General features: G+C 38.4%; 2 protein-coding genes across 6 annotated transcripts; one reads left to right on the top strand and one right to left on the bottom strand.

Moving 5' to 3' along the window:
- Positions 1 to 3: 3 nt before the first annotated feature.
- anxa3b (annexin A3b) lies at positions 4 to 4,389 on the bottom strand. 2 transcript variants are annotated; one of them, XM_008423979.2, is made up of 14 exons: positions 4,285 to 4,389; positions 3,940 to 3,981; positions 3,797 to 3,844; positions 3,426 to 3,513; positions 3,142 to 3,236; positions 2,472 to 2,585; positions 2,123 to 2,213; positions 1,933 to 2,012; positions 1,504 to 1,560; positions 1,274 to 1,367; positions 1,075 to 1,170; positions 928 to 986; positions 504 to 626; positions 4 to 377 (listed from the first exon to the last, which is right to left on the bottom strand). In XM_008423979.2, exons 2-14 carry the CDS (start codon positions 3,949 to 3,951, stop codon positions 318 to 320), a joined length of 1,017 nt encoding a protein of 338 aa, XP_008422201.1. In that variant the 5' UTR covers positions 3,952 to 3,981; positions 4,285 to 4,389; the 3' UTR covers positions 4 to 317. The 2 variants fall into 2 exon arrangements, with proteins under 2 accessions (XP_008422201.1, XP_008422202.1); XM_008423980.1 differs by lacking the exon at positions 4,285 to 4,389 and adding an exon at positions 4,109 to 4,267.
- Positions 4,390 to 5,851: 1,462 nt separating this feature from the next.
- On the top strand, positions 5,852 to 18,058 carry LOC103473611 (ER degradation-enhancing alpha-mannosidase-like protein 3). Of its 4 annotated transcripts, XM_008423976.2 has the most exons (21): positions 5,852 to 6,115; positions 6,309 to 6,662; positions 6,760 to 6,805; positions 7,633 to 7,733; positions 8,338 to 8,377; positions 8,482 to 8,612; positions 8,680 to 8,833; positions 9,132 to 9,266; positions 9,411 to 9,516; positions 9,650 to 9,747; positions 9,878 to 10,003; positions 10,163 to 10,246; positions 10,461 to 10,544; positions 10,915 to 11,039; positions 11,117 to 11,282; positions 11,478 to 11,632; positions 11,717 to 11,834; positions 12,649 to 12,822; positions 13,550 to 13,715; positions 13,804 to 13,995; positions 15,151 to 18,058. In XM_008423976.2, the coding sequence occupies exons 2-21, from the start codon at positions 6,511 to 6,513 to the stop codon at positions 15,414 to 15,416; spliced, it is 2,619 nt and encodes an 872-aa protein (XP_008422198.1). In that variant the 5' UTR covers positions 5,852 to 6,115; positions 6,309 to 6,510; the 3' UTR covers positions 15,417 to 18,058. The 4 variants fall into 4 exon arrangements, with proteins under 4 accessions (XP_008422198.1, XP_008422199.1, XP_008422197.1 ...); XM_008423977.2 differs by having other exon boundaries at positions 5,852 to 6,662; positions 12,652 to 12,822; XM_008423975.2 differs by having other exon boundaries at positions 5,852 to 6,662.
- The last annotated feature ends 879 nt before the right edge of the window (positions 18,059 to 18,937 follow it).

Raw genomic sequence — 18,937 nt, 5'->3', positions numbered from 1 at the left:
GCATTTTGACTTGTGCATTTGTTTTATTTTTCCTCAGCCTAAAACTTTATTGGATTATTTTTATTTCTATGAACATTTTCTGATGAGGAAAGAAGGCCCTCATATCAAAATGTCACTGCAGTACAGCGCCAATACATTATCAACAAACTGGCATCTACATTTAGGTACATAAAACTCAGAATGCCATATTTGAAAGCACTACTTGATTATTTCCATTCATTTGGGTTACGATCAGTCAAACTGATCAGTTATTAGGTCTTCAGGTGGTTATTGATCATCCCTGCTCCACCAGGTTGTATTTGGGGACATGAGTGAAGTCAGCCATCTTGGCCACACAGCTTCTTGAGAGTTTCTCCATAACTACCGGATACTTCAGACTGAAAAAAACAAAAAAAAACAACATAAAATGAGGACTGATTTTAGCCATAATTGGAAATAAAATTATTTAATAAAATAGATTTAAGCTGTAGCGTTCCTAAGAGGGATCCAGCCAGTGTACAGACCTCTAACCGGCTGTAGAGGGTATATCCAAACAGCTTCTTGTATTCTTCTTTAATGTCCACTAAATCGATCTCGGAGCGACTGACCAGGATCCTCGTCAGTATGGACTCTGTGGTTCCTGCTCCCTGAAAAGAGCATGAAATTAAACATAGTTTTTTTTTTTTTTTTGAGAAATTTGATTAAAATGATTTGGTCTCATCTGCTCTTTAGTGACAGCTTTGCTTTACATGTGCAGTTTCACTATTCTTTTGTTGTCTGCTTTAGAAACCAGTCACTCTGCTGATGCTGAAGCAGCAACAGAAAAACATGGCTTAACATTCCTTTCCACACCACCAACCAACGAGAGCAGGCTGATACGGCACAAAACCAAAATAAATCAAAAAATATCAGGTAGCCGTTTGTTTCTAGATTAAGCACTGATTTTACCTTCATGGCCTTGAAAAGCCTCTCGGCGAAGTATGCAGGGGCATTCTTGACACACTTCACTAGTTAGAAAATAGGTCGGGGTTAATATTACAAAGTTTGCAGTAGGTGAAGACGGCTTACATTTCAGCTGTAAAATCTGTTTCTCACCAACAGCAACCAGGAGTTCCTCCAGATCCCCAGACATTTCGCTCTCGATGCTTTCCTGCAGAGTCTTCTTGCTAATATCCTTGTACTCAATCAGAGCTGTCGGAACAAAGCAGACTTATTTTTTGTTGTTCTTTTTCATGGCAGTAATTGGTTTTGCAAATGTTTGCATCTATTGAGAAGGAAAACCAGGCAAACCCACTTTGTCGAAGCTGAGGAACACTCCTGTGGCACAGGATGTCGATAAACTTGTCCTCATCAGTTCCCCACTTCTTTTCTCCCGCCTCATACAGAGCCTGTTGGTAACAAATATGGCCATTTAATGTCGATGCTTCCCATGTTTTTGTGGTTGCATCGTTGTCAGTGAATTACAAGAGTAGCTGCTTAACAAGGAAATAAGTTGGTCAAATGTGTTCAAACTGAAAATGGTACCTTAGCGTCTGCTTTAGCTTTAGCTGTGTCCACATTGGTGCTCTCATCTCTCTTTCCCTGTAAAAGTGGACAGATGAGCATTACATTTTATTAAAACAATAATGTTCAATAAAAAGAAAGAAAACAGAACATGATACTTAAAATTTAAACAGTTCAGATAAACATAAAGCTTGATAGGTTTTCCACTCCATCTACAAATATAAATGGAAACATTTTCTCAGAATTTAACCTTCAGATTAAGACAGAAGTCAAATTTTTGACAGTTTCAGATTATTTATACGCTTTCCAAATATTCAGCATGTGGACTGTCTGGAGAAACGCAAATTCTTGGAATATCTTTGGAATGTTGATGACTTTCCGCCTACTAGATGAATGTGCTGCTGTAGGGAGTGGTGCATTGTAGCATGCTTTCAGTTTAATGTACACTACCTCAGCCAAGATGAGCATCGCTTTGCAGTAATCCCCAGATACCTCCGACTTTAGATCATTACTCATCGGTCTTCCAGTTTCTGGAATTAAACAGCACCGTCTGCTAAAGATTGTGAACATTTTCACAATCTTTTTGCACTATAAACAAAACTATTAACTATTTTCAGGCTTTGTTTTACAAGTGACCTACCTTTGAGGTACACATCAGTCATGGCTTTAATTTGCTTGTTGGATCTGGAAGCAAAGATTTCTGTCAGAGTGCTCTCAGTGGTCCCTGAACCCTAGATGTAAAAACACAATGGTATTAAAATAAAGAGATTATAATAAAGTGCTGTTTTGAACAAACTGCACAATAAATCATCATTAATGTCGGGATTTACATGGGGTTTTTTTGCAATTCAAAGACTGAAATTTGTTCTTATAATGGTTTATTTTTTTTAGACTTGTAACTAAACACCTGTTCTGGACACCGACTAGATAAAAGGTTGAAAATCCACCCTCAAGTACCTGTTATTCTGCATATTAATAATACGTCTGACCTTTATAGCTTTCATGACTTCATGACAGTCATAGGCAGCAGGAGGCGTTACCAAAGCAACCAACAAGTCCTCGAAGTCTCCGTGGGTGTCGCCCTTCAGGTCAGCCACTAATGTCTAATGCAAGGACACAAGAAACTTAGAGTTGTGTTTATCTATGAAAAGTCAATGTTTTTGTACATTTTCGATGTTACAACTACAAACCTAAAGGCAATTCTTTAGGATTTTATGTGATCAACCCACACAAAACAGTTGTATACTAAAGAAGTGGAAAAATATATATATTTTTTTACAAATTAAAACATATCTATGCTTTAGAATAGCCTAGTCAAAGTATAGAAGAACAATGTAGAATCTGACAAAAGGCAATACTTTCCATCAAATCTGACTGAGCTTGAGCTACTCTCCAGAGAAAAAGAGGCAAAACTTTGCATGTGCAAAACAGCTAGAGACACAAACTGAAATGCTTCTGTAAGGTGATTTTAAAATCTGATGCAGAATACAAAGACATGCCGTACTTTTCAGATTATTTAGAAAACATGATAATGGGTACAAATCATTTTTCTGTTCACTTCACAGTTATGTGCTAATTTGTGATTCTCCCATAAAAAACTAAATAAATTACAAGGGGTATAAATGCTTTTTCAAGGCTGTAAATTCTCTATTCATTTACCCTTCCAGTGGCTTTTTGATAAGCCGTGCCGATAAGCTGACGCTGGGCATTGCTTCTTTGGGTCAGAACATCAATCAAGGTCTTTTCTGTTGTACCTGTGATGATTAAAAAAAAAAAAATCTCACTTTTTCATATGTGTACAGCATTTTTTCCACCTTTCTTTTAGGTCTAATTTGGATGGATCATGTGTCTAATTTTTTTAATGATTACAGGGGCGTTTAAAATATTGTTGATCTATAGAGCCTATAATATTCAGACAATAAGCTGATCATTTATTAACTCACCAAGACCTTCTATTGCTTTTCTCAGGGCAGCGACGTCATCTTCCGGCTTAAAATTAGCCTTATCCTTCACAGTTCCTCTGGCACTAGACTGGAAAACACCAAGTTACAAGTAATTATACACAATACAAAATTCAGTTGATAAAGTAAAAAGTTGTCTGTTTAAGTAAAAATAGAGACAACTTCCAAACAAATGTAAAAAAAAAAAAAAAAAGGTGCATAGGTGATTATTCATACAAAACAGCATGTGAACATTACATATTTATCCCTTATATTTCCTTGAAGATTACATCTTAATAATTCCTTACAACAACATATCATTTTCTCCATAAATACAATCTGCAGGATTAAATAAGTAAACTGGTTTAACTTACAGTTACAGTCAATGAGGAGGGCGAGTCTAAAAGCAGCTCCAGATCTTCCTGCACCACACATTAGCAAATATTGATTTTTTTTTTCCACCTCACACCGAAAACATGTCAAATTAAACTATTACAGTCATTGTCGAAAAACTCACCCAAGCAGACATTTTTCTGGCTGAAGCTTAAAATTATTCAATCTAAAAAGAAGAGCAGACGTAAATCAGCACCAACATTCCCTCACCCTTACATCTTCTACGTTTTTAACTCCTTTATACTCTCATTTCCCTTATTTTCTTCATGTATATGTAATCCATGACGTATTACCATTACTCCAATTTCTCTTTCATGGATTGAGCTTTCGCGTGTCCACGCAGAAAATAAAGTCTGGAATGTCGATGGCTCCATATTCGGAAACAAACTCATTTCGGAGCAGCAAAGCGTATGGAACACAAGGAAACAAATAAGAACATTTGACCAAGTTACAAAATGGTTTTTCTTACCTGATGTAAAAGATAAGCTAATAGAAAGAGGAATTTTACTGAGAAAAGAGGCCACCACACCTTTTTGAGAAGTTGTGAAAGGGGAACGCCCGTTATTGGCTGAATCATGAAACTCCTCCTCCATTGTGCAAATCAACTAAACCACATTTTCTCTCTCCGTGGCCTCTTTCTGCAACCTGTCTTTACTGTTTCTTTCTTTAGGAAGGTCTCTTCGGTCAAATGAACAATTTCCCATTTGTGAGGCTACTTATTAGTATGATTTGTCATTATCAATCAAGTTTATTTGTATAGCACATTTCAGCAGCAAGATGGTTGAAAGTGTTTTATATAATAATAATAATAATAATAATAATAATAATAATAATAATAATAATAAAAAAGAAAGTTATAAAGAAAACAGCATACATTCAACGATTGAACTGAGTTTTCTTAAGCGAAACAGAGTTTGGTTCGGGGTTCAAATTTCCACGTCACGTCAGTGTCAAAATCCCACAGATAAGATCAATTGAAATGATTTTATATTGTTTCCTCATTTCCTGCCTCTCCCTCTGACGCACATCCTTGGACTTGCCCTAAACACACATAGTCGTTGGAACCAATTTTAGAGCTGAGTAATTTCACCATATGCTTTTGAAACCGAGATGTTTGTCGCAAATTACAATTACCAAGATGTTCGTTATTCTCATGTTGTAGGGAACTCACCCAAAATGTGTACATGGTAAAGCTTTATGGGGACACTTGATCAACAGCGACATCTTATGGCAGACTATTGACACAGCCGGCTGGACAGTAAAATAATCAAAGGAACTTAACCATCATGTTCATTGGACACAAAAGCTGATATTTTTTCAATACAATGTATTGGTGTGTTATCATTAGAACTACTGCAGCAGATGTACAGCGCTTGTAAAACGTCACCTGTCAGGTGACGAATAATGGGAGCATCCCTTGCCATATCAGCCACTGAATCACCCGAGAAGGAGTGACGACGAGGCGGCGTGGGAGGAGTTTACGTCTTACTAAGGGCAAAGATTTTGGGGGGCGGCGTAAGGAGGTCGGTGACATGTCAGGGAGATTTAAATTCTCAACCTATTATGTTGTCAACCACTGTTAGAGTAAACTTTTGTACAAATAAACATAAAACACTGAAAATCACACCCAGAATTTGGAATGTATCACTGACTTTTCATCATTACGGCAACCGTTACATTAATATTTTTTTCTGGGCCCAAAAATGCTGTTTATGTTGGTCACATAGTTTAACAGTGCTTCCATCACTATCAGCCTGTGTTCATCCGGGGAAATTGCCGGATTATAAATGATGCGAACCTATTTGCTGTACTTGTCGGCGTGTGTAGTGTTAAGATAGTCCCTAAATAAAGTCTGACAGGAAATTTTTCCTTTTTTTTTTTTTTCAATGAAGACTATATTTTTATGGAAATCTTGTAACGTATATTTCGCCTTAGTAATAAAAAAGTACAATATTTTGAATAATCATGGATGTAAAGAAGGGCGAAACAGTCAAAGCGACAGACTTGCCTCACTCTTACGTTGCACTCTCGTCACCTGAAAGACAAAATTCAGGGCTAAAATGTTCACTTCCACAGCCGGGTAGCCTGTTGTTTGACAGATCCAACAGACTTCCTAGCTTCGCTTTCCTGGCTGTTGACTTGCTTCGGATTAGTTTTACTCGATAAAACGTAGTTAAACCTGTCTTAGGATCAAATCTGGTCCCAATATAAGTTTAATTGTTTTATCAAGAAGCTTGTTTGTTAACTAACTGCCATTGCTAACGACATCAAGCTAGCAACGGGGAGCCTCCCAACAGCTGGTAGAGCCACATCGTCACCTTCTCCTTTGAGTTTTGTAGTTTATAAAAAGTATTCCTGTATTTCTACGTCTGGATAGAGTTGTGTTTCCTTTACTTAGGCAGCTATTTTGTGCTTGTTTTTGTTTTTTTTATTTTTTTTTCAGTAGGAGTTATGAGTCATTTATAGCTTTCTCTCTCCTTTGTTTACATGGAGACACTTCGTCAGAGAGGCTTTGTTTTCATGAACTGTTCCTATTAAGATTGGACAAACAACAGGGCAACAAAGCTGGGAAAATGGAAATTAGGAGGTAGCTAAAATTGTGCTGTTTCTCTACCAAAACAAGAGGATGAACTGGGGTCTGGCAGGGGACAGCTGTGCCAGGTGGACTGTTTGACTTGCGTGGGTGTTAGAACACATGAGGAGACTTGGTGCTAAATCTCTGAGGAAACCGGGTCTCTGTTTTGGAACCGATATGTTGCTGAAGTCGCTTCTGATCGCCTGTCTTCTTAGCTGGGTGAATTGTTTGGAGAATCAGAGCATGACACCAGAGGAGAAGACCAACATCAGGTGAACCCTGGAGTAAACACAGTTCTTCTCTGTGTAAAAAGCAGAAATTACCCGGGGAGAGCGTTTTGCTTAATGTTTTCTCGTTATTTATTTACAGAAACCAAATTCTGGAGATGTTTGACCATGCCTACGGAAGTTACATGGTAAGGACAATTCAAGTTTTGGAATTGGCAACATATTTTTTTTGTCTATTTGTTCCATTCAAAGTTGCCTGAGTGACCATTTTAGAAGTTGAGTGATTTGAGGAAACTTAAAGTTTATAAGCATAAAACCAAACCAGGACATGTTTTACTCATTTTAATGTCATTATTGTGCAGTCTAATTGGAATTAAAAACTGTAAACTCATATAAAAGCCTTTGATTAGCACATAAAACACTAACTTTTTATATTTAAGAAAAGCAAGATGTATTTTATGCTGTATTGTTTAGATTATTGTAGAAAGAGAATCTAATGTAATGGTGAATAAAGTTGCTTCTCCGTCTTGTAAAAAAAAATGAAATAAGATGTCAGCAAAAAGGCAATTGGTGGCAGTTTTTGATTAATCAATATGTACAAGATCCCACTGAAGCATTAGAAAAGGGGTCTGGATGTTTACAGATGAAAACAATAACTGTCAGTTGCACCTTGAACACATTTTTTGCTGTTTTTATTCATATGTATTCAACGGGAGAGTTGACGTCCCAAATTGCTTCTGAGAATAGGGAGAATTTAGCTGATTTCTCTTAATTTTATTGTTAAGTTGTTTCTAAACATGAAGTAGTACATGAAGATGTAGGGAAATGTCACAACTAACATGACCAAAATCCTCTCTTTTGAAGGTGTTTCCATCATGTATTATTATTATTATTATTTTTTTTTTAGAAATGAAGAAAAACTATACCAATAGTATGGAGATGGTCAAATGAGTTAAATAGCATGAATTAAATGATTACGAAGTGATGAGCCTAATTATAGCTGTTACTGTTGCAGAAATATGCCTATCCAGCAGATGAGCTGATGCCGCTAAGCTGCAAAGGAAGAGTGCGCGGAGAAGAGCCTAACAGAGGGGACATCGACGACTCCTTGGGGAAGTAAGAACACCGTACTTTGTCCTCTGATGCCTTGAAACATCAAATAATGTTTCACAGCTCCCTGAATCAAACAATCAGGTGGAAATTAGTTTAAATAGTTTATTTAACGTCTGTACGACCTGTCTGGTTGCTTTAGCGTTCCTTTTCTGAATCGCACAACTGATTTTTTTTTGTTCCCTAAATCCTTATAAATTTTACCGTTTTGACCAATGCCAATGGGAAAGTAATCTAATGAAGATACAAATTGTATAGCAAATGTTTTGGGAATATAAATGAAACACAAAGAGCATACAGCTTAGGTGATGATATTCCTGCAAATTTGAGTTGAAAGAGCTCACAGACTCAAAGTAGACCTTTATTGCTCTCTTGTCGCAAATACAAGATCATGCATAACGTAACAAAAACTTTTGTGAATGAAATCAACATTTAAACGAATAAATCATAGACGCGTGATAATTTAAATCAGTTTATGTATAAAAAAAGAGTTTTCTGTTATTTTATGCCAATTCAAATGGGAGGTAGAGTTCTAAAAAGTAAATGTGCAGCAAAGTGTGACATGACCTCCTCTCACCGTCTCATAACATTTCTGCCACCTGCTCTGTAGGTTTTCTCTCACACTGATCGACACCCTAGATACCTTAGCGGTATGTACTTCCTGTTCATCTGTTCACCAGCACAAGAACAAATTTATTGCGCCTTCTTCCTTTTTGGAAATTAAGTCGTTTTTCTCTTGGTTGCACGTGCACAGGTGCTGAACAAGCTGGACGAGTTTGACGACGCAGTGAAGAAGGCTGTGAGGGACGTGCGCCTGGACAACGACGTGGTGGTGTCCGTGTTTGAGACCAACATCAGGGTTTTGGGGTATAAAGCAAGCTCGCGGTGTGTGGATTTTGATGCTTGAACGTGTCCTGTCGTGCTGTTTATCATTTTGTAAATATGTGTCTAGGGGGCTTTTGGGGGGACACGTGATGGCTGACCTGCTCAGGCAGCGCGGGGAGAGGATGCAGTGGTATCGTGATGAGCTCCTTCACATGGCCGTCGAGCTGGGCCACCGACTGATTCCTGCCTTCAACACCTCCAGTGGCCTTCCCTACCCTAAGGTACAACTAATAGTCGTTATTTATTTCTCTAAAATATACCAGTACATGATCCTACCACAACCATTCTTAACACTGAATCGTCCAAACATCCATAAATACCTTTTCATATAAATATTTCATTTTTCTATGCATACATTATGTGTAAAAAAAAAAGAAAACATTAGAAAACTAATGCTTTGACTCAGTATTGAAACTAGTTCAGTGAACACAAACAAAACTGATTGAAATTAAGCATAAATAGCTTGTTTATCTAGATTTTTCATCCAGTTGAGTGACTTTCTTTTTGTCGTTTTCCCAGGTGAATCTGCGGTACGGCATCTTGAACCCACTCTCGCGCACCGGCACCGAATCGGACACGTGCACAGCGTGTGCAGGGACCATAATCCTGGAGTTTGCCGCTCTCAGCAGGCTGTCGGGAGAGTCCGTGTTTGAGGTACTGCCAGCCTGTAATTACAGAGTTCTCTTAATGTTTGTTTTTTTGTGCTTTAGTGTGCTGTAAATGTGCAATTACTGAAGTGTGAAATCAGTTCGCCTTAATTTAGAAAATTAAAGCCAGCTGCTTATTGATGTTTAACAGGAACATGCTAGGAAGGCCCTAGACGTCCTCTGGGAGAGAAGACAGAGAGGAAGTGACTTAGTCGGAACTGTGATCAATATCCATAATGGAGAATGGGTCAGGAAAGGTAACATCACTCTAGCGCAAGTACACATCTGCTAACGCCTAATAAATCCCAGAGTCCCTCTTGTTGTTGCACAATCTTGATAAGAATCCCACATTGCTGTAAATGAACAGCCTTTTTGCTTCTGTTTGTGCAGATAGCGGTGTCGGCGCAGGAATCGACTCATACTACGAATATCTGATGAAGGCCTACATTCTTCTAGGAGACGATACATTTTTGCAGAGGTTCAACACTGTGAGTCTCCCTTCAACAAACAACTCATCCCGTTTTGCACCATCATTGGTGCACATCTTGTCAGTTGAAGCTCTAACCAACTGTTATTTTATCCAGTTTTTATGATTTTTTTTTTTTTTGCCTGTAACAGCACTACAGTGCCATTATGAAGTACATCAGCCAGCCTCCTCTCCTGCTCAACGTGCACATGCACAATCCCACAGTGAGCGTTCGCAGCTGGATGGATTCGCTGCTCGCTTTCTTCCCTGGATTACAGGTCAGATGAACTGCTTAAATAGACGCTCCATTTATTACATTTGCTCCAATCAGTAACGAGGAGATGACAGACAAAAGGTTGCTGAGTCAAAAAATAAAAATAAAAACAAATATATATATATATATATATATATATTTTTTTTTTTAATTTTTTGCATAGGTTTTAACAGGAGATCTGAAACCAGCCATAGAGACTCATGAGATGCTATACCAAGTCACAAAGCAGCACAAGTTTCTCCCAGAGGTAAAGACTGTCTCATTCCTGTTCACTCTGTTGTCATCATGCATTAGACAAATATTTGAAACACGTGAGAATAATGATGTAATAAAAGTGACAAAGTTAGTTTTTTCAGCAAGTGACGTTTGTTCTGTAGTTGCATTGTTTTGCTGTTGAATTTGGTCATGAGTGTCCACAGCCACGGCTTTATGTTTGCTTCCTTTGGTCAATCTCCACCCAGGCTTTTACCACAGAGTTCAGAGTTCACTGGGGTCAACACCTGCTGAGACCAGAGTTTGCAGAAAGCACCTACTACCTCTATAAGGTACAAACACTGAAATAAAAAAAACAAAACATGCTTGGTTCCAGTTTGACTTATCTGCTTGGCAAGAAAGAAAATGAAACCCAAAAAGATCCCAATAAATCATTAATAAGAAAAAAAAAAAAGAGCTGCGAGATAAACGATGCTTAAAAACACAAGTTAACTCTCACAAACACCCTCTTTAAAATATTTGAGAGACCCTCTAACCATTCTTCCATGCGGCTCTAGATGTTCATTCATTAAGCCCAAGAAATTGTTGTAAGTTTTATAATTATAAGTATTATTTCAGTCTTGAAAACCCAGGTGAAATACCCTAACAAATAAAACTCCTCCTGTCCTGTATTGTTTTGTCTTTTCTGTCCGACCTGTGCAGGCTACTGGTGACCCTTACTACCTCAGAGTGGGACAATCCATAGTGGAAAAACTCAATGCCTTTGCCAGGGTGCCTTGCGGTTTTGCTGCTGTGCAGGACGTCCGCACCGGGACACATGAAGACAGGTGCTGTTTGGGACAGACGAAGCCAAAGCTTTGAGGGAAACCATGAATAATATTTTGGTGTCATCGCTCTCGCGTAGGATGGACTCGTTCTTCCTGGCAGAGATGTTCAAGTACCTCTACCTGCTGTTTTCGGAGAAGAGCCAGCTGCTGATCAACCTGGACGACTACATTTTCACCACGGAGGCCCACCTGCTGCCCGTCTCTCTGTCCACGACTCAAGACACCGTGCAGACCAACGTTACGGTAAAATTTCTCAGCAATCTGAATTACCCTTCTCGAATTTGCACAGGAAAGATGTCGCTCTACGAGTACACAGCAAGAATATGTAAATTCGTGTAATTATATATGCAACGTTTTATTGCGTACAGATACAGATTGACAGTTTATTTTGATGAAGTGCTTATGAAAGGTGCCTTATCTCTTTGTGCTGCGCTTTAGGAGGCTCCTGTTGCTCACGATGAGGATCTATTTACACACTCCTGCCCCAGCACAGAGACATTGTTCCCCAACAACCCGTCGTTTGCCAAAACCATTAGGGACGGCTACAAGTACCTGACCGGCGTGGGACGAGCCTTCACCCCTCTACCCATCAGGTGGGACTTGGTGCAAGAGACTCTCAGTCTCTCTGCCACTGATCTGCTTGACGTGAAACTGAGTGTGTTCACAACTCCTCACAGGGAAATTGAGCTGCCGCTCCACGACAGCGGCATGGAGCCGGTGGAGTTCTTGAAGAGCATGGGCATCTCGCTCACCCCTCTGAATGACTTTACCCTCGGAGACTCTATTGGTTCAAAGGTGGGCCTCGTTTACCTCTAAATCTCATACGTGTTCAGTTAAAGTTATTATCACCTCGAGAGCGTGTGCAGCAGTTTCTTGTTTAAACCTCGCTTACGTTAAATTAAGAAATATTTCAAATATGAACATTTAAAACCTACTGATACCAATATGGTGGAAGAAATAGTTGCATGTGTAGCATTAAAAAGTTCTTTCAGACAATAGTGTGATTAACATGAGCACAGTCAGTGCCTAATTTAACGGTGCTGTATGGAGACAGAGATTTTTTAAATGTTTAATTTAAGACTTAAATTTATTACGCTGGTCGCATTTACACACTAGGGAGTCATGACTTTGACGACTAAAGCCGGTTGTTATTGTACAATAAAAAAGGTTAATTAAAATTCCCAGCTGGCACAGAAAAGCTTTCAGTTTGCTTAATTAAAATTTACTTTGAACTTTATGGATTTTGAAAAGTGAATTATTTGAAGGATGGCTCAGTCCTGTACAACATGTCCTCCTAGCCTGATCCCTTCACTGTATGTCTTCTTCTCTTTCTGCCACTCTTCTTGTTGTATAACTTTCAAGCAAAGGCCTGTAGTACTCCATAACCTCCATAACCTATCTTTTTCATTTCAACTTTTGAACTGGTTTTTATTTGTGTCTATGCTGAAAATTTTACTCTGTAACTACAGTATTATCTAAAAATAAAATACTTGACATGCAACATGATGCTCAGGTATTTTTCTAGTTACAAAAGTACCCAAACATCATTGAATATGTTGAATTCAACTAGATTACTTGTCTTTTTTAAAAATATTTTTAATACCTGCAGCAGCATAAAGGAGTGTTCCGCGTAAAGCTTGTTGCAGAAGTGAGCCAGACGATAGAGGAGGAACTGGTGGTGCCGCACGCCGTTCAGCTCATATCTCCTCCATTTCTGGGCAGGACGGTCCTCACTGCAGGACCCGCCAAGTTTGGGATGGACCTGACCAAGCAGGAGCATGGGGTGAGATAAAGAGCCAGTTACTGAGACAAAACCTGACAGATATTTGATGTTTCAGAAAATATCGTCATATTGGGAATAGAAACATTACGGGTGTTAATCCGGTAGACTTGGTTCGATTGGCATTTTCAGCTGGTGCGTTTCGCTTTTACATTGCATTGCGTCAAACAAAACAAACCCTTTGAAAAACTTGCTCCCTCCTTCACTCGTGGTGCCACTGTGCCAAGAATCACTGAAGAAAATGACACAAGAACCTCTGAAGGAGACAAGAGCGTAACTTCCTTCATCACGTAAACAAAAATGTAGTGGAGTCAGATTTTAGCAGCTGAAGGATTTCTGTTTTGTCTTTGGCAAAATAAATCAATAAGCCATTTCTGAAGCTAGCACTAGATGCACATATGCTTGGGTTGTATTTACCCAGAATGCCTTGCGCTATAGTTCACTTCCTGCTTTCGGAGCAGTCTCCGTTCCACTTGACATTCACTTATACATATGATCTGCGCTAGAGTTCACTTTAACCAAACAAAAACCTAGGTTTGTAGGCAGTTCTCTTTTTCTGGTTGGCATCACAGTTTGATCGTGCATTCACGCCTCCCCAAATGAACCGGGTTACAAACTGCAAAGGAGTATTGTCAAATTAGATACAAAAATTTACTTATTTTGTATTTATTTGCTTTTCTCACTAACGTAAAAAAATTAGAAACTAAAATGAATTCCCTTCTTACCACAGGTGAAAGGAACCATAGTGAAAGCTTCCCCCTACACTGCCTGTGGGCCAATAGAAAACGCAGCAGAGGTTAAAGGCCGTATTGCACTTGCACTACGCGGTGACTGCATGTTTGCAGCCAAGGCTCGTTGGCTGCAACAAGCTGGAGCCGGTGGAGTCATCTGTATAGGTGAAAAAAAGTTTGTATTCTAACAATACCTCTGGTAGTTTTTAATGTTTCGGGAAGTAAATTGTTGACAAACTTCCATGTCGCACAGATCATCGCGAAGGAAGTAGCAGCGAGGAGACGCCCCTCTTCCAGATGGTCGGAGACGGCGACTCCACCGAAGACATCACCTTACCTTTAGTGTTTCTGTTCAGCCGGGAGGGCGCCGTGCTCACCTCCGTCCTGGAGGAACATCACAACGTGGATGTGTTGCTGCTGCCGAAGGAGAGGCAGCTGGGACAGGGTGAGGACCAGGAGGAAGTCCATTAAAGCATAAAGCACTCCATGTTGTGTATTTCTGTTGCCGTTTAATTCAGCGGTTCGGACTAAGTTTTACTATGCAGGAAGTTAATTGTGGAATTCAGCCACAAGCCCGAGAGTGATCAAACAGATATTTTTTCGTTGATAAAATGGTGTTACAGCTCCAAACAAACGTATCAGCACGGCTTGAAAAAGAAGTGTAAAAAGTCTTGCACTAATTTAATCTGTCATGGCGGTAGCAAAACCTTTCTTTTAATTTCACACAACGTGCGAGATAAATATGATGGGTGAAAAAAATAAAAGCAATTTCTATCACAAGCATAGAAATGTAGAGTTTTATATACTCTTCTGTGATTTTTTTTTTTTACAGAGGGTGAGTTCTTTAGTTAGATAAGACTAAGAATAAACTTAAACAAACAAGTAAGATGTGGACTAAAACTCAGGATAAATCTGGGCAAAAACACCCTCTGCCCCCTGTTGGATATGGTGAAGGATCCGTGGTGCTGTGGGCCTGATTCTCTTCGAAAGGCCATGGGAACTTTTTATATGTAGCGTCATATACTATTTAAAATAGGAAAAAAAAAAAAAACACTTCCTCTACGACTTCTCAGTCCCCAGACTTGAATCCTATAAAAACATGTCTTTTGAAAGTCTGTTTTTTTTTATAGGATTTAAGATTTTGAGTTTATATAATCTACGTTTTTCTGAGTTTTTATACTTGGTAGGATCTAAAGAGGCTATAAAAAGAGGGTTTGTTCAAAAACACCAGCCTCTGGACGCCTCAAGCTTCTTGTGAAATGTTATAGGAGAACACTAAGTGCTTCCATATAAGCAACAGATTAACAGCAAAAACAATTTAAGAACTTTTTTTTTTTACATATTAAATAGCTTCACTCAAGATTACGTTTTTAGGAATGTCAAATGTGTCGATCAGTGCGCCTGTTATATTTAAGTTCCAGTGAATGACCTATAAATGCTTATATATGTCAAGTTTTATTTGCTGGACTTTACTTATAACTCTATTCTTAACTATAATTCTTAAATTAACAACATCAGATCTTAATTATGTGTGTGGTATGAGTGTCCCTTCTGAGTTTATGCATTTTATTTATTTTTTTGTTTTGTTTTGTTTTTGCAGATAAATCAGAAAAACCTGTCAGCATGAACATAAAACTCCGCCTGAGAGAGGAGGGGGGGTCGGAGGGCAGAGCAGCTCCAGGAACCACACTGGAGCTGGTTTTGGAGGACGAAGAGGTCCTTCTTAAAGAGACGGGCGAAGAAGAGCTTGGCGGAAAACAACAGTCACAGCACCAACAGGGCTGCACTCAAGGCAGAACTGGACCCTGTTCTACAGACTCTCCGCAAGCCCTGAACTCCAAACCCGAACCAGGCACAAACCCTTGACCGCTGTGGTTCCCTAAAGCTGCTGGCTAGTTGGTTTGTGAGCAGCATGTGGCCCCTCTCTCTGCTCTGCAGCACAGCCTGCATGTTTACAATTAACAGGGAGGATGTGAATTTACGGCTCCATGCTTATGACACAGTGGGATCAGAGGGCCTCTGCTCTCAGCCAGAACATGAGCTGGTCTCCTGTCGCCGTAGCTACAAACAGCTTGTGGCTGCGATGTCGTGTCCCAGTAGAGCAGGATTTAAAGTCTGAAGAGGTAACAAAATGTATGCAATTTGCTTTTAATCTAGATTGCACCTTTTTTAACTTCTTCAAAAATACAGTTTTAGCGGTCTGTAACGATCGGTGGAGTCTTACTTGGCCAGTAGGTGGCGTCAGCTTCCAGTTGCACCATGTGTAAGGTGGATGAAGGAGACAAGCTTGGGTTCTTTTGGAACGTGAATTTTGTACTAGGTAGAAACTTCAGGGACTTGATGAGTGAATGCAGTATAAAAGATTGACCAATTTTATTTTATTTTTTATGTGCACATTTGAGGGGGAATGTTTTGCACGTCTTCTGGCTAATTAAAGAGTTAGCATTAGACTATGTGAGTGCAGTTTATAACTAGGCTATATTTATATGAAAATGCATCTCGGTTGAAACCTCTAAACCTAATCATGCAAATAACAAATAAGAAGAGAAAATTGGGAGTAATATTTGAGATTCACTGTAGGCTTCGGTTCTTAATATTGTATTTGTACAAATTTTAGGAAAGCTAATTTCAAATGACCTTGTGAAAAAAGTGAAAAACGCATTCAATCACCGTCTTGCAGTCTGGTGTGATCATGTCCGATCGTTAGTTCTGAACTTATTGTATATTCCAACCGTGTTTAAATCCCATGGTGATTCCTAATATAAAACCAAAGTTAAACATCTCCACACAGAATTTTTTTTTTTTAACATTTAGTTATGTTTTCTTTACAGGTGTGCAGCAAGATTTTATTTCACGTTTGTCACGGTTGCGTAAGAAATAGAAAAAAGCTTTTCTCCCCAAGAAATTTGAACGCTGAGCAGGATGAGATTTGGATTTATTTGTACCGGTTAGCAGTCCAGTTCACATTGTGAAGTATTTCATGGGCATTAATATGTGCAATGACTTTATTTTATTTTATTTTTTTCTTCAGTCACTTTCTGTTGCTGGTTTTTGTTCTCACTACTCATAAGTTGCACATTTTCCACTTAATGTTTTTTGACCAGTGGACTATTTTTCACACTCAAAACTGATTTTAGATCAGAAATCCGATAGGGTTTTATAGGGTAAGGAGACTTCTCTATGATTTATTGCTAAGTTTTTTTTGTTTGTTTGTTTTTTTTTTGTTTACCTCAGGTCTGTGGACATTATTCTTCATGTAGAATAAAATGTCAATAGAGGGCAAACCAAGGACACCTTTTTGTTTTAGATGTTTTATGTTATTTATTGTTATTTCTCTGATTAACAACTGCAGCCTATAATGTGCCAAAAGAGCTGTAATAATCTGTACAGGTTATGTTTTCTTTCAGGTGCAAGCAGAGGGAGTCCTAGTAGGTTTAACTAATATTTCTGTAATTGAGCCTTTTTTTTTTTTTTTTTTAGCTTCGGAGAAATATTTTAGGAGCATTTGAATGTTTTTGGACTTGACGATTTGCTTCTTGTTGTTGATTTCTGTATCCGTAGAGTGACATTTTACGTTCACCAATCAAGAAAATATGAGACGTTCACCCAGGTGAATTTGAGAATAAAGATACTTGTAACTTCCTTTTAGCATTTTATTTTTATTTTGTTTGTTAACTTCTTGTTTTTATTTCTATGCTTTTTCTTCTTTGCTGAAACTGAAACGCAATTCATACATTTGCATAGATGCAGAAGGAAGTGATGAAACTTTACCATTGCTGATAAGCTGCAGGGGTCACTGAGACACAAACCAACAACGTTTTGGAATAATTCATAAAACATAAGTTCACCGCTTTGGAAATCTATGACATTTGCAGAGTTTGTCCTGTAATCGTCTGCCATTAGTCATAGCTTCATCATGCTCTGTTAAAAGCCTGCATGGAAACTGAGATGGTCAGGAATTTGAAAAGGGGCTTCACCTTTAATCATTCTGGTGAAGCAGATTGTGATCATACATTCACATATATTTATAATTTAATAAAGTTATTTTTTGAAGGTTATGTTGTATCCATTTAAGCCCAGAAGAATTCACAGTCCAGATCAGATTCATGACTTCAATGTGATAATCTGATGAAGAAGCTAAAGATTAGTGGGATGGCAGTGAGGGCTTTCCAACTACAAAAGATGCAAAGAGCTGATCAGCAAACGTGAGCAGCTACATGTTTGCTGTAAAACCAATACAGTCTTTTCCTCTGGTTATTGATAAGGGTATAAATAATTTTAATAATACCAATTTTTTATGCAAATAACATCAGGCAACTTGCTACCGTAATTTAATGTGGCTGTATGTGACAAATCTGTACATATGATTTTGACCCTTTGTGGACAAAGACAAAAATAAAATCACACTTGTCCTTTATTCTTCTCTGAACACAGCGTAGTGCAAACCATTAGACTTTCTGAATTAATATGGATTTTGTTCAACATGTAAATAAACCTCTTGCAGTCTTTTCTCCTCGTGTTTTGCTATATTTGCAAATAAACATTGGAAATTGCACATTTTAGATAAAAGAAAGTCAGCAAATACTCTCAATTCTGGTGAGTTGAACTTTTCTTTCACAGCTGCTTTCAAGTCAGTCAAAGACAGTGTTAAAAAATATATATTCTGCTTTGACATCTTTTTGCAAACTTAGAAAAAGTTACACAAAAAAAGGTAGCATAAATGCTTTAGGCTGTGGTTTGAAAGCAAGGCTGATCTACATTCAATTCCTCTTTTATAACTATTTCATCTCTAACTGAGCTTTGGACTTCCCCTTCTAGAAAAGCAATAAGCAATCAGGCCAGATTTGTTCTAGTCAGGGGCAGAATAAATCTCCCATGTTTGTCTTGTCACTACTAAAGATATTTCAAACACCCGCTGCTTGGTGAAGAGTTGTCTCATAAGAACAAATTAATTAAACTTCAACAGTAAAAAAAAAAAAAAAAGAAGCTAAATTGGGTGATTTATTTCGCTCTGCGTCATGAGATAAACTAATTAGGACGTCATGCATAGTAAACGGGTTCCTCACGTCATGGCGCTGCTACATCTAATCTCCAGTAAACTGATGCCTTCAGGTGCAGAGGGAAAGTGTTGGTCATACTTGATGTGCGTTGAGTGAAATTAAAATGAAACGTGGAAATTTCTGTCACGTTTTTTTGGGGTAATAAAGTAGTCGGTTCTCCAGCACAAGTCTTTTCTGTTCTTTTCATTTTAATTACTTAAAAGATTGTAGGCTATAAGAAATCCAAGAGATTTTTGTAATAGGTATTGTATCGTTTTACTTTTTGTAACTGAGCTCTAGCTGTGCTAATTGAATAAGTATAAAGGGTAAAATCCTAAAATATTCACT

The sequence above is a fragment of the Poecilia reticulata genome, linkage group LG12 (assembly GCF_000633615.1).
Source record: "Poecilia reticulata strain Guanapo linkage group LG12, Guppy_female_1.0+MT, whole genome shotgun sequence".
Classification (NCBI taxonomy): Eukaryota; Metazoa; Chordata; class Actinopteri; order Cyprinodontiformes; family Poeciliidae; genus Poecilia; species Poecilia reticulata.
The sequence above is the reverse complement of the archived record's forward strand: the minus strand, read 5'-3'. Positions and strand labels throughout refer to the sequence as shown.

Bases quoted from the DNA above. Each gene is read 5' to 3' on its own strand.
- anxa3b (XM_008423979.2), bottom strand. The intron at 627-927 runs GTAAAATCAGTG...TGCTCTTTTCAG, and splicing joins GGCTTTTCAAGGCCATGAAG to GGAGCAGGAACCACAGAGTC. The intron at 378-503 runs GTCTGTACACTG...TGTTTTTTTCAG, and splicing joins CCCTCTACAGCCGGTTAGAG to TCTGAAGTATCCGGTAGTTA.
- LOC103473611 (XM_008423976.2), top strand. From the start codon at position 6,511: ATGAGGAGACTTGGTGCTAAATCTCTGAGGAAACCGGGTCTCTGTTTT. The intron at 6,663-6,759 runs GTGAACCCTGGA...ATTTATTTACAG, and splicing joins GAGGAGAAGACCAACATCAG to AAACCAAATTCTGGAGATGT. The intron at 11,835-12,648 runs GTGGGCCTCGTT...TAATACCTGCAG, and splicing joins GAGACTCTATTGGTTCAAAG to CAGCATAAAGGAGTGTTCCG.